Source organism: Macrotis lagotis, chromosome 6 (assembly GCF_037893015.1).
Source record: "Macrotis lagotis isolate mMagLag1 chromosome 6, bilby.v1.9.chrom.fasta, whole genome shotgun sequence".
Lineage (NCBI taxonomy): Eukaryota > Metazoa > Chordata > Mammalia > Peramelemorphia > Peramelidae > Macrotis > Macrotis lagotis.
Genome location: NC_133663.1, coordinates 44,862,061 through 44,884,993, shown reverse-complemented (window position 1 = coordinate 44,884,993; position 22,933 = coordinate 44,862,061). Strand labels below are relative to the sequence as shown.

The 22,933-nt window shown below is 40.2% G+C and overlaps 1 protein-coding gene across 4 annotated transcripts in view; it reads left to right on the top strand.

Annotated features, from left to right (window-relative positions):
* MED12L (mediator complex subunit 12L) overlaps window positions 1–22,933 on the top strand; it is a 581,984-nt gene that overhangs the window by 239,303 nt on the left and 319,748 nt on the right. For 2 of the 4 annotated variants that reach the window (XM_074191044.1, XM_074191045.1), the window contains 3 exons: window positions 15,961–16,065; window positions 20,221–20,412; window positions 21,831–21,866. In XM_074191044.1, coding sequence (XP_074047145.1) covers window positions 15,961–16,065; window positions 20,221–20,412; window positions 21,831–21,866 — 333 coding nt within the window. The remainder of the gene's footprint in view (window positions 1–15,960; window positions 16,066–20,220; window positions 20,413–21,830; window positions 21,867–22,933) is intronic. The other 2 variants (XM_074191047.1, XM_074191046.1) reach the window with 1 other exon arrangement.

The window sequence follows — 22,933 nt, the reverse complement described above, 5'->3', positions numbered from 1 at the left end:
GTCTTTGTGTCTTGTCTTGGTGGCAGGGAGTCACTGAAGAGTCTTGGACAGAGAAGCCTCAAGAGAGGAGAGAGGGAGAATGGGAGGAGGAGGATGGAAGCAGGAGACCAGTGATCCGCAGACAGTCAGCAAGACTTGGCCACTCACTGTGGATGGAGCAGGAGGGAAAGGGGAGCCCGGAGCCCGGGTCTGAGGCACGGATCCAGGTGGCTTAGAAGGATGGTGTCCCTTGAAAGAGATCTGGGAAAGGATTGAGTTGGGGAGAAAAGATGAATGAGTTCTTCTTTGAAAATGTTGAGTTTGAAATGCTTTTGGCTTGTTGTTTCTGAATTGTTTAGTCGTCACCATCTGAGGTCTTCCTGGCAGAGACATTGGGGTAGTTTGCCATTTCCTTCTCAAGCTCGTTTTACAGATGCAGAAACTGAGGCAGACAGGGTGAAGTGACTTGTTCAGACTCACTCAGCTAGGGTCCGAGGGTGGACTGGAACTCAGGAAGAGGGGTCTTTGTGAGAGTAGGCCCGGCTCTCTGTCCACTTTGCCATTGGGCTGCCTAGATATCTGGTGACACCTGGCATTCCGAATGGAAGGTCAGGGGAGGAATTGGGTCAGGGCATATCTCTGTGGGAGTCAACTGTGGAGTGGTGGCAATTGAGCCCCTGGAACTGAAGAGATTGCCAGCAGATGTGGAGAGAGAAGAGGGGAGAGCCCAGGTATGCCCGAGGGACACCGAGTTAGAGAATGGGATGGAGATGAGCAAGCTGCAAGAGAATGGGATGGAGATGAGCAAGCTGCAAAGGAAGGAGCAAAAAAGAATCAGGATCTGCCGCTTGAAGCTGCCAGCAGGATTTGATCCCTAAGTTCCTAAGTCTGATTGGAATCTGAGACCTGCCTCTTCCCTCCTGAGAAGCTGCCATAGGAAGAGCACCAAAGTCCTGAGGGGATGGGAGCTTCGATAACTTCTCAGGCCAAATCTGAGCTCACTGGGATTCCCCAGTCCCAATTTCTGCCCCCCCCCCCCCATTTTTCATGGTTGTAACTGTAACTTCAATTGATTGTAATAGAAAAGAACTGGAGGCTAAATGGTCATGTTCTCATCGTCTCTCATGAGGCAGTTAGGTGACTCTACCCTGGACAGAGCACTGAGCCTGGAGCTGGGAAAAAGTGAGTTCAAATCCAGCTTCAGATGCTTCCTACCAAGTCATTGCTCCCTTTCCTTGGTTTCTTCAATTTCAAAATGGGAATAATAATTGTTCCCATCTCATGGAGTTGTTGTGAGGATCACATGATGAGTAAGTGCTTAATAAAGTCCCCCTTCCCAATCTCTCCATGTTAAAGCATCTGAATTGCAGAATTTTAGTCCTGACGGTGTACAGAATTTAAGAAATAAATACATGTTATTTTTATGTCAGAAACTTCTATCATGGCTCACATCATCTTTGTTGAAAAGGGTGAATTAGTATACAAGCTTGGAGGCTGAGTTTTACTTAAATCTCATCTTGTAAGTGTATAGAGAATCTTCTTGTAAAAGCCTTAATCTTTAAATAAAAGGCAAATGGGGAAAATCCATTAAAATAGTGTTATTTGGAAAGTTGTTGAAATGTGTTAAGTTTTAATGCCTACTCTAAATAGGATTATAATAATTTGGTTCTACCATTTAATAACTGTATGGGGTATGTATGTGTGTGTGTGAGAAAGAGAGAATGTTTGTAATTTTCGTAAAGTACTTTTCTTAAACTTCTGAGTTTATCACCCTCTTTGACAAATGTGAAAACCTTCTGAGCTGCTAGATAACTTGCCCAAGGTCCCATAGGCAGGAACTTTCTGAGGGGTGGATTCAATTCTGCCTCAAGGCAATGTTCTAACCACTGATAGATACTGCTTTATCTCTCAAAAATTAAAAGAGTAATATTGCAAATTTTGTAGTGCTTCCCATTACCCTCCTCAAAAATATCTTAAGCAATATAAGTATTATTTTCCATTGAAGAAATAAGGAAACTGAGGTCATATAAATATTATTTTTTTCCATATTTAACAAAAGAGGAAACAGGCCATTATAAATGTTATCTTTCCATATTTAACAGAAAAGGAAACTGAGGCCAATATAAATGTTATTTTTCCATATTTATCAGAAAAGAAAACTGAAGCCAATATAAATATTTTCCTATATTTAACAGAAAAGGAACAGAGGCCATTATAAATATAATTTTTACATATATAACAGAAAAGGAAACTGAGAACTTTATAAATATTTTTTCCATTTAACAGAAAAGGAAACTGAGGCCAGTATAAATATTATTTTTTCCATATTTAATAAAAAAGAAAACTGAGGTCAGAAAGGCATAGTAACTAACTGGTTCGAATTCTTACTGCTAGTAAGCATCAGAGCTGAGATAGGTTGCAGGTTTTCCCATTCCAAATACAACTCTCTCCGGACCTCAGATTCTTCATCTGTAAAATGAGGCAGTATCTACTAAGTGATTTCTAAAGTCCTCTCCCGTTCCAAATCTCTGAATTTATGAGCCTAAAAGATCGCCCAGACTCACCGATGTGAAATGAATCGTCCAAGGTCGCAGGAGGCGTAAATCACCTGGTAAAGGACTCGTCCTTGGGTCATTTGGCCTCCAAATCCTGGATTTTCCTGTTATACAATACATGATCTACATTCACTTTGCATAGACAGTCTCCTCCCTGTCCCTGCCATCCCATTCCCTTCCCTACAGGATCACTTGTTGACTTTAGTTGAGACTATGGGAATTAAAATTGTCCAGGGTCCTCTCTAATGAAGCGAACCTCCGATCTTCCTCACAATTTGAGATGTCCTCTTCTTCTGGGACTTTATTTTTATAGGGTTTAATTCTCAAATATGTAAAAAAGGCAAGGTGAAGAACAGAATCTCATTGGTTGATAGACCTTGATCTTGAGAGCTAAAAATGGTGTATTAGCAGACAGGACCTGCCTGGGGCATCTCCTCTGACTACGTGATTCTAAGATAGTTGTGAGATGGAAAGGCTACTCTGTAGGTTAGGCTGGAGGAGAGGGCACAGGCTGTGCATACTGACCAGATGGTGGGACAGAAACAAATTGGGACTTTTCATGCAGTTGAATCACTTCTGCCATGTGGGACTTGGTCACCATGACAAGAGAAAACAAGTCATAGCTTCCTATGATTGTGCAAGTGTTCTTAGCATCTGCAGTTCCTAGCTCTGGGACTCAATAATACGGAGCTTAGAATCATATCAGATTGATTGATACTAATTAGAAATTGAGAAGGGTTCTTCATTCATTAAAATCAACTTTCTCAAGAAATGACAATAGACAAGCTCAGGGTTGGGGGAAAAGTCTCTTCTGAATAGCCGAAGGGATTTGGAGAAGAGCATTGCATTTTTTCCAAAGAGAAGGGTGAATGATGCACAAGCCAAATATGTGAGTGAGCAGTCAGAAGAAGGCTGTACAGTTTACATTGAATTTCTGAAGTCATGGATGATCTGGGGCTAGAGCATCTGGACTTTGGACCTGGTTCTGCCACTCCACTACATGAAGGACCCAGTTTATACTTTTCTTCATTCTGGGCCTCTAGTTCCTCAGATGTAAAATGAACAAGTTGGGTTGATGCACCTCTGAAGAGCTTTCCAGCCCTAAAATCTCACAATTTCTAAATTTTAAGAAGAATTTATCCCATAATATTTAAGCAAAAAAGTCAACAAGTTTTTTAATGCAAAGGTCCTTTGGTGTGGAGAAATCCAGAAGGATTTACCTTACAGAGGCCAATAGAAAGTATCCAGATCCTCCCAGGGCTGTGAGGTGATCTTCCCAAGTCACACACTCAGATGATGGAACTTGAGGCCAGGTCTTTGCCTTGCTCTTGTTTTTTTCACAAGGATTTATTAAAGTGACAAAGCGATAAATTTGGACTTAAGATTTAGAGATATCCAATGAATTTTCTCTTTGAAGATTTTCTAGCATCTTAACCACCTCTTGGACATCTCAAACTCAACATGTTCAGAACTGAACCCCTCTCTCTTCCCTCCAAACCCTGTCCCTTCCAAACTTCCCCAGATCAGTTGAGGGGCTCAGCCCCCAGCCATCCAGGCTCTCAACCTGAGTGACTTTGACTTCTCATTCTCCCATTCCCCACATCTAGTCTGTGGATTATACCTTTGTACCATCTCTAAGGTCAGCTTGGAGGTGCAGTGATTAAGAGGGCCGGGCCTGGAAACAAGAGGATCGTGGTTCAAATCTAGCTTCAGACTCTTTAATAGCTGTGTGAGTCTGAGTGAGCCACTTAGTTGTGTTTGCCTTAGTATCCTCATCTGTAAAATGGCAAATCACTCCAGTATCTCAGTCAAAAAAAAAAAACACAGATGGGGTCATGAAGAGTGGGATGTTACTGAAAAACAACTCAACAGACTCTGGTTACCTCGTGTCTGGACCACTGCAGTGTCTTGCTGATTGATCTTTTGACCACAAGTCTCTACCAGATCCAGGCCATCCCTCACCCAAGCAATCTTCCTAAAGCACAGTTCTGATCATGTTACTTCCATTCAGTGACTCTCTCACCTCCAGATCAAATATAAACTTCTCAGTTTGGTGTTTAAGATCTTGAATGACCTGCCCCCCCCCCCCCCCCCAGCTTCCTCTGTACTCTGAGTTTCAGGGATACCAGAACTCTTGTTATTCCCCAAATAAGCCCTGATTATGGGCATTTCACTAATGATGACTCCATTTCATCGTAGCCTCCCGACTTCCATCAAGTCCCAGCTAAAATCTCAACCCTCTTAAATTCTAAAGCTTTCCCCCCACTTATTGTTTCCAGTTTATCTTGTATTGAGCTTGTTTGTGCATACTTAGTGGCATGTTGTCTTTCCCATTTGACTGGGAACTCTTCAAAGCAGGGATTGGCTTTTTCCTTTCTTTGCATCCTCATCACTTAGCATAGTGCCTGAAAATAGAATTGGATGCTTAGTAAATGTTTATTCATTGACTGACTGTTGTATTGTGGAGAAGAAAGCTTTCAACTCCAATTCTGAAATTATTTGACATTCTGTGATCATTTTTCTTTCTTCAAAATTGACAGAAAAAGAAATACAAATGTGTATGAGCATATAGTCTGCCATCCCAGATGAGGTATGAAGAATCATTTTACTTCTTACAGCAGAATTGATCGAGTCTAATCTTTTAGGAAAATAATGTCATGTGTCCACTTTGGGCAATGTTTCCAACCCAGGTTCCCTTATTCTAAAGTCAGTGCTGTTCTCTTCTCTTTCTCTGCATTTAAGTAACATCAGGCAAGGCTTCCTATCACTCATTCTCAATTTTACTAGCCATAACATGAAAGGATTTGACTCTCTCAGTGCATTTAAGTCCCCTTACAATTATAAAACTCATTCTCCTATAGCTTTCTTAAATCCTGTGACTGTTAGTGGTATAAACAGTGGGGTTGTTATCAATGCCCCCAAACTGGACTTGGGATTGACTGGTTGACGGAGCAGGATTGGGCATGGGGCTTTTATGGGGCTTCACTAGAGGATGTAGACTTAGTTCTCTCACCAAGCAACACAGATGGACAGGGATTGTGAGAGTCGGAATGTCTAAGAGATCCCATTGGAGTCAATGCTGTCGCCCTTGTGTCTTCTGAAGCCAGACTGGACCTTCACAAATGACTAAAGGATGACTTGCTATGGAGCCCCCTTGGGTCTTCCCCTTCCTGTGCATTTGAGAGCTGGTCGGAATCATACTGTGGAGGAGTCTGGAAGGGGGAGCAGGGGTCCCTCTGGTTGGCCCCTCTTCAATTTGGAGGTGATGCATGAACAGTGTGTTTATTTCTCTATATTAGATTTTAGGAAGATACAGGTAAACTGGAGAATGTCTAGAGAAGGGAAGTCAGATTGGCAGGGACCCCCAGTTTGTGTCCTATGAGGATCAGCTAAAGAAACTGGATGTGAAGAAGATTTGGATGTGGGAGATGATTGGCAATTATCACTCTCTTCAAGAATGTTGAGGGGTGCTATGTAGAACAAAGATTAGAAGTATTCTCCTTGACCCCAGAGGGGGAAAACAAGGAGCAATCACTGAGATTACAGAGGTGAGTTTAGGTGTAGTGAAGAGCTCACTAATAGCTAGAGTGATCCTACAGGATCCAGGAGAGGATCCAGAGAAAGTGGGGAGGCTGGATGGGTCATTGAGAGGCTGCTTGTCCAGAGACAGAGATGTCTAAATGGATGACTTCCGAGAATTCTTCTCCACTCTTCTCACTGGGATTCAAAGTTTCTGGTCATGTCCATTTTCACCAGCTCCTCCTATTCCACATATATTTATTGTGCATCTCCTAGAAAAGACATTGTGCCAGTGTTGCGGATGCTGCACGCATGAATGCTTTATTTTGCCTCTCTGTGCTTAATGGTTCTGAGGAGTTTAGTTGAGAGTCATTACTACCTGTTGTTGTTTTGGCAAGGCAGTGGGGTTAAGTGACTTGCCCAAGGTCCTACAGCTAGGGAATTATTAAGTGTCTGAGGTTGAATTTGAACTTAGGTCCTTTTGACTCCAGGGCTGGTGCTCTATCCATTGTGCCACTTTAGCTGCCTTAAACAGAAGAGGCTAGTAGGCAAAGTGCTGTTCTCAGGGAGGCAGAGAATTACCTCTATACCACTATATAATAGTTAGGGGTGTCTAGGTGGCGCAGTGGATAAAGCACCGGCCCTGAAGTCAGGAGTACCTGGGTTCAAATCTGGTCTCAGACACTTAATAATTCCCTAGCTGTGTGGCCTTGGGCAAGACACTTAACCTCACTTGCCTTGCAAAAACAAACAAACAAAAAAAAGAGTTAACCTGTCACAGGATCACAAATTAAAAGCTGAAAGGATATCATAGGCTGCTATCTGGTTCAAAGCTTTCATCTTGCAGATGAGAAAACTTGAGGCTCAGAAATTTAAGGTACTGCCCCAAGGTTATAAAGTCGGGGGCTTCTGGAATTTCAGTGGGCAGAAGTCATTTTTTTTTTACAATATTCACATTTATCTAGAACTTTTCATTTACAAAATATTTGCCATGTATTATTTTTCTTGATTTCCACAACTAAATGAGAAAGCTTGCACAAACATTATTTCTCCCATTTAATGAATGAGTGAACTGAGGCACAAAATGACTTAGTGACTTGGCTGTGGTCCCATCTTTAGGAGTGATGAATATGGCACAGAGATTTTTCCAATTCTAAATTCAAGGGTCTTTTTAAAAACACTACATGATTTACTCTCAGACATTTCACTCATCCTCTGGTGCTCCCTCCTGTTGAATAGAAAACAGTAAAAGAAAAGATTCAATTCAATTTGGCAAATGTATAAGTGCCTGTTATGTCTCAGGTACAATGCTTGGGTACCGAAGCTTCAGAAACAAAATGACCCTTGACTTCAAGGAACCTTCCATTTTACTAGTAGAAATTTCTGAACATCTGTGTGTCTGTATAAATGGAGTGTGTGTGTGTGTGTGTGTGTGTGTGTGTGTGTTAAATTGACTTGTGAAGGGACTGGCAGAAATCGTGATCCATGCAGTATTATTTTATTTTTAATGTGGGAAAATGAGTTAAAAAAAAAAAAACAACTTTCCAACCCTGGATCAAAACATAGCTATTTTGCTTTCAAAATAAAGCTTTTATTGATGTAAACACACTCTATGGCAAGAAGTGATCCAAAAACCTGGGATCATCTTGTGAAACTTGATGTAAAAGTAAATATGCGAGATTTACAAATCAATTTGGAGTTTAGGGAGGGGCCTGGGCTTTCTTCTAGAAGAATGAAACAAGATAAAAAGTCTGGTCTGCCCGGACTGTTATCTGTAGCTCCCATCTCAGCCACCATCATTCCTCCAGACTAGGTGTTTTCCTAAATGGGACATTTTAATGAGAGAGAAGAACTCTCCTTTGGTCCCAAGAGTCTAGATTTTGATGGATAGTAAAAAGGCCATTTGAAATCCACAGTGGGTGGAACCCTGTAGGCTAGGAGAGCAAAAGTCTACAAGTTAGAGGGTCCTAGGTCTTGACCTGTAACTAATTTACTCCTAATTCATGTAACCTTTCCAAGTTGCAAGAGACTCCATCTTTAACTAATTGAAGGATCATTGGCCTAATGTGGATAAAAATTAAAAAAGAGAACATTTTATAGCATTTTAAGGAGTGCCAGCCACTTTCCATTTGTTATCTTGTTTGATCCTGGCTACGCCCTCTGAAGATTGGTGCCAATATGGCATCACTTTGCTGAGGGAGAAACTAAGTGAGAGAGGCTGGGTCAGTCACCCAGGGCCAAATGGCCAGGCGGGCCTGAGGGCCACAGGCAGGGCTTCCTGGCTTCCTATACAGGGGTGTCCACTGCTCCACCTGTTGCCCACCCAGGGAAGACACAAGGACAGTGCTGTCTACTGTTCCACCTAGCCGTCCCCTAGAGAAATTCTTCAATAGAGGACTTAGTTATGAATGATCACCAAGTAGAAGGGAGTCCACTGCTCCACCTAGTGGTCCCCTAGAAAAGTCCTTCAATAAAAGACATAATCACCAGGTAGAAGGGAGTCCATGGCTCCACCTGGTGCTTTCAATAAAGCATTTCATGTCCTTAATTTGAAGGAGTGGTCAGTCATAGAATCTTGGTTCAAATCCAGCTGTTTTGGTTACTTAACCTGAACCTGTCTGGGCTTTGGGGGAGGGGTTTGGACAAGGTGGTCTCTCGAGTTCTTTGCAATCTTAGATCATATGGTCCCAACATTCACAAAGGAATGAGTGGAGGTTGCAAAGAGGCAAATATTGGACAAGAGTCCAGATTTATAAGGAAAAACCTCCATTACTATTAGAGCACATGGGAATGGGTAGATGGGGAAGATTTATTGTAGATCAAGAGGGTGGCGAGTATGTTGGACCATACACTCAGGAAGACATGGGTTTGAATCTTGTTTATGACACTAGTTGTGCCCTTTAAGCAGTTTAACCTTTTTGAGCCTCATTTTCTTCACTTGTAAAATGAGAATAAAAATAGGGGCTACTTTATAAGACTATTATGTCTTATAAATAAATATATATTGTCTTATATGAGAAAGCACAAGCTTTCTCATTTAGTTGTAGAAATGAAGAAAAATGTCATATATATGTGTGTGTGTATATATGTGTATATGTGTATATGTGTGTGTCTTGAAACATTTTATAAACCTTAAAGCATTATCATTAATGTTGTTACACCTGAGAGATGTTGAGTTCCCTTGGTTAGAGATCTTCCAGCATAGCCTGGTCCCTTATTAGTAGTTATAGAAGGTCCCTATTCAGGTGTATGTTGGTATAGGTAGTCTTTGACGTCTTTTTCAATTTGGAAGATTCTATAATTCATAAAATAAAAATCTTAGGAGGGAAGAAGAATACATTGTGTGTTATGATTTCTGTCCCAGGTAGATCTACAATCTGAGTATTCTTAGAAATCTTTCTTGCTTTTGTTTCTTCCCCCACCCCCAAAATTCCCAGGATCTTTCTTTATTAAAATGAGCAAAGATTTCCTGAGCAAAATATTTGTTCAAATAGTTCATGTCTATTGATTGCTTGTGACTCTTGGCAAGTGACTTTTCCTCTGTCTGCCTCTAGTTTCTCATCTCTAAAATAGGATAACTAATTGTGTCTATCTCATAAAGTTGTTGTATCAAAGAAGATAATGCTTGTAAAATACTTTAGAAACCTTTAAATCACCGTATAAATGCTAGTTATTTCATTTCTTCTTCTTCTTAATATTATTATTATTGTTATTATTATTATTATTATTTTTATTATATAACTGGGTTTAATGGTAGAGGGTATCCTGGGTCTCAGTGTCCTTGACTATTTCCCTTGGTGATTATTGACACTGAACTATATTTGACTTTTTTTGATGTGCAGGAAATTGATCTTTTGTGTTTGGAATCTTCTTCATGAAATATCAACTTTTAGAATTTTTTTCATTTTGGTGTTTGTACTTGCTTCGACCATTTGGGGGTATATTGGGAAAGGTATTGGCTTTGATGTCAGAAAATTTGAGTTGAATCCTGACTGGACTGAAATTGTTATGAAGTAATGACCATGGGTAAGTCTTATGACTTGGGAAAGTCACTTTTCTGAACCTCTTTATTAGTAAAATTCAGGGTTGCATTATCTTGGACTTCTAAGCAACCTTTTGGTTCTAACTTTATGAGCCCAAGTCTAATCCTGGTTACCCTGAAAACTGAAATGGTGCTGTTAGAACTACATAGAAAGGTCTGAGCCTTGTTCATCTAATCTCTGGGTCATCTTCGCTCTTTTATAGCTCTAACCTTTGTGACTGGAAAGCTTATCCATTTTCCCTTTTGAGAGATGAGCTGTTGTGGGACCTCCTACCAAGGCATCTTTTTTTCCTCTTTTTTCCTCGAGCTTCTTGTCACTCTGCTGTCCAGAACCTTGAATCCTAGTTGAAGTGGTGACTCCTGAGGCAGGTGGGAGTAGGAATCCCTGACAAAACTGTTGGTGGTGGGGGAGGGAGACTGACAAAGGAAAGGGATCCTGAATAAGAACTTTTCTCTCTCTTCTCTTGAAAGATTAAGATTTGGTTGTCATTTGTACTTAGTCTTTAAGGTGACCCTATTCTCACTGACTCGTCCATTGAACTTCAAACTTCCATTTGTTACTCCTTTCTTTAGTTATCAAATTTTCTTAACTTATTAATTATTTTTTCTTTTTTTCTCATTTCAGTAGTTAAGTAAAATCCTTCATCTCCTCCTATCAAACTTTTTTTTATTGATTTTTAAAATTTTTTTATTTTTTGCACCTTTTTCTTAAAAAAGTACTTTATTCCCTTATTCTCTTTGTGATTTCTTTTCCATTACTTTCTATTCTAGACTTTTATTCTTTTGAGTCATGGCTCCTCAGTTTATTTCTTCCCTTTTATTACATCTTCTGAAGTACCCTTTTTGACTTCCCCCTCTCTCTTCTAAACAGTTTTGGTATTATTGCCTTATACATCTTTTCCCCTGTTCCTCTTTTCTTTTGTGCTCATTTTGTGAAGGACCAATTTCTGCAGGAGATAGAGAGGATAGATAGATGAATTTTTTCTTAGGTCCTTGGTTCCTGATTGAGTGCTTGTTTACTCTCCCATCATGTTTACATTGACTATGAAATCTCCCTTTAAGTCCATGATCTCCCATTTTTTCAGGTGTCAGTCCCCACCAGGAGCTCTGATTTCCCCTTCTCCTGAGGCAACAAGTGCCCTGTCTCTCCAAGGGAGTGGTCCCAAATCCCTGCAGATCATCTGAAGGGACACTCTTAACTGAAGGCCAGAGGACCATGGGACTGGTCCCCGAATTGGCCTTTCTGTGCTCTAATAAGCGATGATTGGTTGGTGATGCCTCAGGTACTACAACCTGTCTGTTAGTTCAACCCCAGAAATACATCAACATTTTTATTTCAGAGGAGCTTTTATTCCAAAGCTGTATATTGTTTCTCTGTTTAGCTGTTCTCCAAGAGCTGACATTTATATGAATAACTCTAATCTAGTAATAATGTTGAAAATAAAAACACTGAACAAACCACAGTTGCAGTGAGCAGGATCTAACTATCAGTAAGAGGAAAAATTCATGATTCCCAAATGTCATTTTTAAATGATTTATTAAAAACTCAGCATTGTTCCCACTGATATATGTGTAATGTGTATATATAAATATATATATATATATATATATATATATATATATTATGTTTGGAAACATTTTTAACATAAAATGTTTCAAATCACATTAAATTAACTCAGTAAGAAGGATTTCTGATTTCTAAGCAGAGGGAGAACCTGTCCACTTGGCTGTGAGGGAAGTTCTTGCCTTGATTGGAGATAAAAAAGATGTTAGTTTTCCTGTTGAATTATTGATCTATCCACTGAACTGCCATACTATCAGGATGGAATGAGACCTGATGAACCACTTTTCTTTCTGTTGTAAACCAGAAAAAACAAAGATTATCTCCAGTGAAGTAGTGCCAGACACTTCAGTACCACGGTTCTTGAAAAGCTTTCAGACCTGCTGCAAAACCCAAACATTGTCCTTAGGATTTTTTTCTTTTTTTTTTTTAATGGGGGGGGGTTGGGGGATGCAGGAAGGAATCACACCTGCTCCTTCCTGGTCCTTGCGTCTTGGAACAGCTTGAGCGAAAATCAAAAATGGAAGCTCAGTTCCCAGCCTTGGCCCAACTGGGTTCAGGTTGATGTTCATGACTAGTCGGGACTTCTTGCCCTTAGTGCTGCCTCCAGGCTGGCGGCCTCCATACTGGGCTGCCTCTGGATTGCTCCATGAGAGCGGAGCTGGGAGTCTGCTCATTCCCGTTTTATAAGAAGAGAACCAAGGCTCCCGGCAGTTACCTTGGAGTTGAACCCCAGCTTTTCAGATTGCAGGTTGAGTCCTACCCCACCTCATTGTCTTGTCCTTCCAGGGAGCCCAGAGTTGCTTCAGAGGCCTGGGAGGGAGGCTCACATAGGTATATATGGTTATGGTCTTTACAATTAAAGTCATAGAACGTTAAACCTGGAAGGAATCTTAAGTTCATTTATGTAGCTCAATTATGTAGTATTCTTGAATACTTTAAGAACTGGTGATTCTCTCTCTCTCTCTCCCTCCCTCCCTCCCTCTTTTCCTCCCTCCTTTTTTGCTCTTCCCTCTCTTCCACTCTCTTCCTTACCCCCTTCCTTCTCCCTTTCTTTCTATTTCTCTCTCTTTCTCTTTCTCTCTCTCCCTCCATAAGAACCCTACTGCATATACTTAACTAATAGGACCAATAGCTGTGTTATGGAGCTGCAATCTTATCAATTAACTTGAAAATGATGACAATTTTAGTTCTTTAAAGATTGCAAAGGACTTCATACATATGATTATCTCATTTGAACCTGACAACAAACCTTTTAAGATAGGAAGCATAAGGATTATCCCCATTGATCCTCAGTTCAGGAAGGTGAGATGTATAGATTTTGAGAGGTGGCCAGGGTCGTCTCTTGGTTGATTAAAGAAGGGACTGAAACTTGGATCTTTCAGCTCCAGAACTCTTTACCCTATTTATTGCTTTCTTCCTTATCTGCAAATACATTCACCCATAAATATGGACAGATAGCAGGTCAGGAACCACTTGACTCTGACATATTGAGTGAATTAACCTGAGCAAGTCCTCCCTGGTGCTCTAGGCACAAGGTGCCAGTTGGGGAGGGACTCTTTAACCATTGAAATTACAGAGCTGAGCCCAAGTCTCTGTGTATAGCTTGAGTGTTAGGCATGTAAAATTTATTTCTATGTTGTGGATTCATTGGATTGACCCCTCAAATAATTCATTTGAAAATATTTGAACCGTTTGGGGTTTCTTTTTATGTGAGTATGTAACTCATTCTCTGGCTGAAGCAAAGTCTGAATGACCTTCTAGATGCTTAGAGGAGACTTGATTACCTTAGAGCTTAATTTCCCAAAACAAGACATGTTTGATAACGGGCCAAAACAGTAGTCTGCCAACTTATTAGTAATAGCACACAGAATTAAATAAAGTTACATGGCGTGCCTCCAAGAGACCTGTGTTCACAGCTAATACGGCCTTTTAAGTCTTGGATCAAGTACTCCTATACTATAAAATGCCTCGTTCTAGGACCTGGCAAACTGTCAAGATGGTGGCTGCAGTTGGGCCCATTACTGACCTCTCTAAAGCCCTCACTTGCTGAGTATTTGCAGGTGCTTTCAATTCTAGGACGAATGGTCCTGTCACTCATGAGGTCAATATGGTCGTAAGAGGTATGGAGTGGTTGCAAGAGAAGGCTGCTCCTCTTCCCTTTCTCCTCTTCCTGAGGAAGTCTTGTATAGGATCCTGCTTATTCTAACTTGGACTGTTGACCTTCACTTGTCCCAGGTGTGTCAGTGAGGATGACATGGGCAGGGAGGCTGTACTTCAAACATAAACAAAGAGGCTCCCTTTCAGTGACTGCTGATGGAACCAGAGTTCAGGGGATTCTGCCCTAAGTTTATCCAAGTGGAAGAGAGGGAGGGCTGCCTTTGAAGAAGTGGACCCTTACTCATGAGGCCTTTTTCTGTGGATATTGGATGAGCTCTTTCTGGTTGTGTTATAGTATATGGAGGTTGAACAAGAAGACTACTGAAGGACCCTTCTCAGTCAACCTCCCCAGCCCCAGGCCCACTGGTGGTCATGAACAGAGCGAGGATTAGAGCCTGGGGCATCCCATCCTGGAGGATGTTGCTTCTTCATAGCGGGAAGCCATTTCTTAAAAACAGATGAAGTCTGTGAGGCAGGAAGTTATGGGTTCTTGGTTTCTTCAGAGTGAGAATTCAGGAAGAACTGGTGCTCAGAACTAGTGTCACAGCTTGGAACCAAGAGTAATGGAGTTTAATCACAGTAATGCGAGTTCGCCAGCCCATGTGACTCCCCTCCTAATAGCGTTTCTCATGAACTCGATGGTACGCAGAGGCCAGAAGGGTAAGGAAAAGCCTGTTTCAGCCTAATGTTGCATTAGTGTGATTTGTTTTAGAAGCATTTATTCAGGATGTGAAAATATGACTTTTGTAAGACTGCCAAGAACAGTGAGATTTGTGATGAGCAATCTGCTGATCAAGTCCTGGTTTGTGCCAGATAAGAGGTATGGAGATTTTATGAATTGTCTAACATTGGGGGGGGGGGAGAGAGAGAGAGAGAGAGAAGAGGGGAGATGAAGAGGAAGAGAAGAGAGAGAGGAATAGAGGGGAGACAGAGAAAGGGAAGAGGGAGGGAGAGAAATGGGGGGAGAAAGAGAGGAATGGAGGAGGGAGAAAGGGTGAAAGAAAGGGGGGGAGGAGAGAGGGAGGGAGATTAATGAGGGGAAGGAGAAAGGGGGAAAGGAGAAAGGGATGAGAAAGAAGGAAGAGAGAAAGGGGAGAGGGAGACAGGCACGAAAAAGAGGGAGGGAGGGAGAGAGAGAGACAGACAGACAAGAGGAAAAAGGTGGAGTTGGGGAGGGCTGATCTGTTGAGCCATTTCTTCAATTTATCTAATATTTATTAAACATCAGTTAATTAATCAAGAAGCCTTTATTAAGTGCTAGGAACTGTCTCAGGTCCTGGATGTCCAAAGGCAGAAGGCAGACAGACCTGCCCAGAGCTCCTATTCTCTGGGAGGTGAACACTGGCTGGGGGCAATGGGAGGAGATGCCACTTGAGCTGAGAATCCAGGAGGGGAGGGGGAAGCCTGAGGGGACACTTCTGCACAAACATGGGGAGGGGATTTAAACTGGGGAGAAGATTGGTTGTGTGAAGGGCTTCCAATGCCAGGAGTATTAAGGAGCCCTCAGGATTCAGTGGGCTTCCTCAAGGATCTCCTAGTCTGTGCTTGGTGCATAGCATTACACAAGTAAGTAAATGAAAAGCACATGCAAAGTCAACCTCAAGAAGGCTACAAAGTGCATTTACTTACAATCAGGAAAGGTGAGAATGGACGAGGTGCCATTTGATTCAAGTTAGGAATTTGATAGGACCAGTGATTTCGCCAGTAACTGCTTTTGTGGCTTTATGTAATTTCCTTCTCCATTGAAGTGGAGGATTGGACTTGAAAATATCTGAAGTCCCTCCTACCTCGAACATTCTGTGATTTTTCTTAGTGCTACTACAGTGGAAAGATACGTGGTTTTTTGGAATTGAGGGACCTGGGTTCAAATCCCACCTTTATCTCTTACTTCCTTTGTGATTCTGACCAAGGCACTTAGTCTCCTTGGGCTTTGATTCCTTCATCTATTAAAATGTGGGTGCTGGACTAGATGGTTTCTGTGAATCTATGATGCAGAGTTAGCCCCTTCCTTCATTTTACCCTTTATTCCCATCTCTGGAAAGGCTAAATGTTTACAAAACATTACAAAGCACAGATTTCCTATGTGAAGGTGTAAATTCAAAATTTTAAAACATTGTGGTTAATGAATCCCTTCTTTTAAATAGGATGAACTCACTGCAGTGAATGTAAAGCAAGGCTTCAATAATCAGCCGGCTTTCTCTGGTGATGAGCATGGCTCCGCCAAGAATATCGTCATTAACCCATCCAAGGTAAGCGGGGCTCAGTCTTCATCTCCAGGTTCATTTCTAAACTATCGTATGTGCTTAATTCTATGTTGAGATAAACTAGTAAGCTTTGGGCCAGGAAAATTTTTTTTAACGTCCTAAAAATATATCTCTTTAATATTAGAGTGGCTGTTGTTAGTTCCATGGGTTGAAAGCATGTTCGTTCGTCCAAAGTCATGTCTCTTAAGCCCAAGCTGAACATTTTGGGAAATATAATTGCAAGAAAAAGATGAGCAGATAATTATTTCATGTTATTCCCTTTAAAGAAATGATCCTTGATACAATTAAACAGAAATGTCTCCATGAGTGCTGATGTTCTGTAATTCATATTATACTCATTTTAACTTAAAGTTCTTTGATTCATAGTGACCATGTGACTGTGAATTCTATTTCTTATTGTACTGGGTGGCTCTTTAAAGTTATAGGTTAGAAAAGTCTTATAAGCGGTCTCAGTGGAGGAAATATCCAAACTTAAGAATTAACAGGTTTAGAACAACGAAAACAACAAAAAAGTTTGTTCTTGTTAATGGAGATTAAGAACACTTTTCAAAGGACTGCCTAAGCCCGTTTGCCTGGTTTGAACTATTTGTTCAGGATCAGATGAATGTGACATATTTTTAATTATTAAAATGCCAGTGTCAAGAAGAAGGGAAACTATAACAACCGTCATTATTGAGATTCCTGCCTGGCCTTGAAATAATTTGGCCCCTTTAAGCTCTTTTATTCCTTAGAGTCTAAAAATTCAACTTTGTTACATTCTCAAGGATTAACCCTTCTTGCTGGTTTTTGCACAGTGGGTAGATAGGTCCTGGGCCTGGAGTCAGTAAGACTTTACTCTGTTTGCCTCAGTTTCCTATTTTGTAAAAATAAGCTGGAAAAAGAAATGGCAAACCACTCCAATATCTTTGCCCCAAAAAACCCCAAATGAAGTCATGAAAAGTGAGATACACACCTCACACCTCTTATACTGGTCAGTATGACCAGAAAGGACATGATCATTGTTAGAAGGGTTGTGGGAAATCTGGTACACTAATACATTGTTGGTGGAGCTGTGAACTCATCCAGCCTTTCTGGAGAGCAATCTGGAACTATGTCCAAAGGGCAACAAAAATGTGCATACCCTTTGATCCAGCAATAGCACTACTGGGCCTATATCCTGAAGAGATCATGAAAATGGGTAAAAAAAATCACTTGTACAAAAGCATTCATAGCAGCCCTGTTTGTGGTGGCAAAGAATTGGAAATCAAGAAAATGTCCTTCAATTGGGGATTGACTTAGCAAACTGGTATATGTATGTGATGCAACACTGTTGTTCTATTAGAAACCAGGAGGGATGGAAATTCAGGGAAGCCTGGAGGGATTGGCATGAACTGATGCTGAGTGAGATGAACAGAACCAGAAAACAGTGTACACCCTAACAGCAACATGGGGGTCATGATAACCTTGAAGGACTCGCTCATTCCATCAGTGCAACACTCAGGGACAATTTGGGGCTGTCTGCAATGGAGAATACCATCTGTATCCAGATAAAGAATTGTGGAGTTTGAACAAAGACCAAGGACTATTACCTTTAATTTAGAAAAAAAAAGCCCTGATAGCTTATTGTCTGATCTTGCTATCTCTTATACTTTGTTTCTTCCTTAAGGATATGATTTCTATCTCATCACATTCAATATGCATCAATGTACAACATGGAAACAATGTAAAGACAGGCAAATTGCCTTCTTTGGGGGAGTGGGGGGAGGGAAGTAAGATTAGGAGAAAAATTGTAAAACTCAAAATAAATAAAATAAAAATAAATAGGTACAACTGGTGTGACTGAACTGAATGAATATTTAATATTAGAATAAGGCTTTACATTTTATAAAGTACATTTACCTTCCTGAACTTCTTTGATCCTCAGAGAGTTAGCAGAACTTGAACTTGGGCCTGGGTAGTCTGACCTCGAGTTCAATGTTCTTTCTACTCATGCCATCACTAATTATGGTACATCCTTCAGTCGCCATGCATTTATTAGGCACTTACTGTGGGCCAAACATCCGAATGTCCATGAAACATGTAGCCCAGTGGTTCTCAAATTAAGTTTGGAGCTGACTTTTGATTTTACAAAAATGTCACCTCACTCAAATGATAATAAGATGATTTGTATCTGATTTAGGAAATATATGATGGCAAAAACCAACCAACCTATTATGGATTCAGTGATGCTTGTCAGTAAAATGATATTCTTTAATCCCAGTAACATGAATTACATTTGAAAAACTAGCAATATATTTATGCAGGCTGTAATATTTATTCAGTCTGCAGAAGGTAGAGCTGCTTTTTTTTATACTGAATCAAGCTGAATATCTTGTTGGAGCTATTATGCATGATTCTGATGGCAGGATTTGTCCTGCCCAAGGATTTATAAACCCTATGAATAACACCTACTATGGCCTCTAAGGGGTCCCATAGGTTGGGAACCATTGTCTTACACATATTCCCCTCCCCCACCCCTCCCATTTCCTTGTTACCAGAATGATTCCTTAGTCCCTTAAAAAATTCATATTAAATTGGAGGAAATAAACACTTCAAAATAAATGTCAAAAATCATACTTTGGTCTCTTCTCATGCTCTCTTTAAATCTTATACTTGCCAGAAAATGTTGCTTCCTACAGTATGCATCTGTTCAGAAGGTGTTCCTAGGACTTGGGATGCATATGCAATTATACTGTTTCCCTGGTGTTATTAAGTCCATGGAAGAAAGTGTAATTATAAAGGCAAACAGCCCAAATTTTAATCATGCACTAATCAAAAAGGATCAAGGAACACCTACTTCACATCTTTAAAAAACTGCTCTTCTTTCATATTCAGGTAGACAGATTTGGCTAATTACTTACACCTGTACAACAGTCTACCGACTAAATATTTATTGAGTCATGAACATTAACTCCTCAGATGATAATTTGTCTTCTAAAATTGTGCTTACTCTTGATGCACAAAGAAACCTTTAAATTCTATTGGTTGTCACCTTTTCCTGTGTCTAGGAACACAGGGAGGGACTGACCTCCCCCTAGGAAAAAAAAATAATGGATAGGGGAAAGATATTTAAATAGATCTTTTGGGAAAATTGAAGCAAGTTTTTATTTGTTGTTATTGTTTAATCATATCCAACTCTTCGTGACCCCATTGGGAATTTTCTTGGTAAGGATCCTGGGGTGCTTTGCCATTTCCTTCTCATTTTACAGGTGAAAAAACTGAGGCAAACAGGGTTAAGTGCTTTGCCCAGGGTTATCCAGCTAGAAAATGTCTGAGGCCAGATTTTGGATTACTCCAGGTCTGGTACTCTATCCACTGTGCCACCTAGCCACCTTGAGTTTATTTAGTTTCATCCATTTCCAGTTATTACATTTTGATCTTTTTTTCCTGAACATTTCCAGATTTTTTTAACCAATAATATAGAAATGAAGAAACAGAACCGCAGAGCTCCCTGATGCATATATTTTACAGATTTAAAAGTTGTCATTATCATGAGAAACCAGTGTCAGTAAAATTGGCATGTCCGTTGAAAATTTGGGGTGTTTATAAGTTGTTAGCCATGAAAAGGAAAGTTCTATTACCTTTAGCCTGATTTCACAATTCTTAATGTAAATACACTATTTTCTTCTTGAATATATGTACTATTAGGATGGTGAAAGAAGAGTCATTATAGTGTGATTACTAGATTTCTCTACTACTGTTAAAACTCCAAATTCATATTAGGATAAATATTCTCCCTGAGGCCTGGGTGTAATTAATATTAATAAGAATATCTAATGTGGTAAAAAGAGGAAGGGTAGCCTTTGAACTTGGCAAAAGCTTTTCTCTGTTAAAATATTTGATTTCATTTTATCTTGCCCATTGTCTTTAAATAGGTTCCCCCTTCCTCTGCTTCCCTCCCCATTGATAGAACAACTTACTTGTAGTTTAGATTTCTAAAGAACAATGGTTGAAGTGTGATTTTTAGTGGGTGTCCTCATTCTTTGCTTCAAGAGATTGAATCTTAGTCCTAAATATGATTGACTAAATTGGTTACTTTTTTCCCAATCAAATTGTAACCATGAAATTTTAAAATAGCAGGTTGCTTTTTCATGCTTTTTAAACTTTTTCCGTCTTTTCCAGATTGGAGCTTATTTTAGCAGCATATTAGCGGAGAAACTGAAGCTAAATACTTTCCAGGATACAGGAAAGAAGAAACCACAAGTTAATGCTAAAGATAATTATTGGCTGGTGACCGCCCGATCCCAGAGTGCAATTCACAATTGGTTCTCAGATTTAGCAGGAAATAAACCACTCACTAATTTAGCAAAAAAGGTATTAACTACTATTTTTTCACATTGTTTTAATATTTGGTTTTTGCCAAAGTTGGGAAATTTGTAGTGATGAAGCTCCTCCTTCCCTCAAATAGGAGGGGCCTTTGTGTAGGATACACATGCGTGTGTGTGTGTGTGTGTGTGTGTGTGTGTGTGTGTAATTTCCCCCTTTCTCATTTTTGAACTGTATGTCCCATATAGGGCTTCTGTCTAAGAGGAGAAACTCCACATAGAAACATAGTTGATAAGGTCTATTGAAACATAGAGAAGGAGAGACTTTGATGTCCAATCAGGTACAAGAATCCACCATTTCCCTGACTTGGATTTCTTGTTCCACTAACTCCTCTCCTTACTTTGTTGGTAATTCACTCCTCTTTAAAAGGAAAGCATCTTCCTAACCTGGTCTTGTTCCCCATCAAATGAGATCATGATTGAAGTTTGGTGTGTTCTTCATCAAGAAAAAGCAAAGTGAACCGAGGTTGCTAGGCTTGCCGGGTCCTTTCTGTTGGTTTTGATCAGTGAACTTCTGAATGAACGTTTTCTTGTCATGGGGAAAAAAGACACATGGGGTCAACAATCTTGTAGACAGACCGAAAGAAAAGGTTCATTGGAAGCCAGGTAAAGAGCTAGAAACCTTTTTTTCTCAGTAGGCTTAGAGATGGCTTCTTTTATCTCTGCCCTCTTGTATGGTTTTTGAAATGAGTGAATGAGTTTCCTTGCAGTCTCCTCGGATGCCTTTTTTGTCCAAGCTTTTTCTATCTTACTCTTTAACTTTTCAGTGGCGGGCCTGGCACTGGTCCAAAGTAGAGAAGAGCTTTCTTAGTGGTTATTTTCTTTTTTAAATAAAAATCCTTCCAAATAGAACTTGTTGCTTTTCATTATTCTTATTTTTTGTTACCTTGATAGGTTTCTGTGACCAGACCCAACCGAAAGATTTAAATACATGAACCAACCTCCTCCCAAATGCAAGTCAGTTAATAAGCATTTATTAGGCTCCTACTGTATGTTACACACAGACCTACTCCCTTTCCCTTGCTTTTTGGGTCACGTCACTAAAGCGTGTTGGACCGTTTGACTCTGTCTTTTCCAGTGGTGGATAGTTTATTCTCAGTGACCACTCTGCTGGTCAGGCTAATTCCATCCCAGTACATTTTATTGTTTGCTTTCTCTCCACTAGGAATTCCCATGCCTTTGTTGGTTAGTGCCTCCAGTTCCTGCATGGCCAGCCTGGCATTCTTCTTAGCAGGATTTCCTGTTCGGGAAGCATTTCAAACATATTTTTGAGGCTCCCTAAATGCTCCTGCTGGCAAAGGGAGGATGTACTTTGCATTAGAGGTGTATTGATCTAGGAGACCATCTTCTAGGAAGGAGGCAAATGCTGGAGCTGTTTGTTAGTCAATGTTCTTCTCTCTTTATTAGGAGCTGCTTACCCTGGCCAAGTCAGGTGTTGTTCAGGTAAGCCCTGGCATTCCTTCTTTGCAAATTTTTAGATGTTTTCTTTGTAGAACCATTGAACATAGTTCCAAGTAGTCATTTCTTGGGCTTTTTTATGTTTTTATTTTTTTCAAGAACATTTTCAGTTGGCTTGAGCATCCGTTCCTCTTGGAATTGCAAAATTATTCATTCTCTGCATGTTCTTCATATTTTTTTTTTACAATTTTTTAAGTTCTGGTATTGGCTTCTCGCGTTTCTTCTAGAATTCCTCGTTCAGATAGCTTATGGCAGAAATCCTTGCCTTTCCTGCTGAGATCACGAGTCAACTTCCAACTCTGATCTGGGATTTGGGAAATATTTGGGGAGATGGGAAGGATCAAATTTCCTAACTTGTTTTGCTGTCAGAATGAACCATGTAAAATGGCCAGGTGTTTTGCTTCAGAGAGGTTGACAACTGCATGGGGGAAGGGGTCGGGTTTTTTAATTGATTGACTATAACAGCTGGATTTTGGATGGGAGTCTTCCTTGCTGCTTGAACTGCTCTAGGGAATGTCACTAGGCTTTACTCATCCATTTCAGGTGGCCATTTGATCAGTCCAACCGGTGGGGGTGATCCATGTTGGCCCCCCGGGACAATGGGGGAAAATGTGGAAAAGGGAATGGGTAGGGAGAAGAGAGGGCTCTTCTATGGAGGAAAACAATAGCTACATAATGGATGATCTTAATTATCTACTATTATATAGCTATAGTTGTTACCTCCATGAAAAATACTGATATTTCACTTCAAGACAGTTACAGGCTTACTATATTTTATTTAACTGTCTAACTGTCTTGGAAGAAAGAAGATATTTACCTGTGCCAGATGATTGACTGAATCAAATAGATATCCCAAACTTTTGACCAATTTTCTCTATTAAAAGTAGTTTCTCTGTAAGGAAGACCAACAATTTTGGTCCATGTGAATCTTTTCCTTCTGGTTTGTTTAATTCTTATGGTTTGGTTCAGCACTGGCTATAGCTATGAATTGGACAAAGCTGTTGATCTCTCTCTTCTTCCATAATTATATAACTTTCTTCTCAGAAATGTGT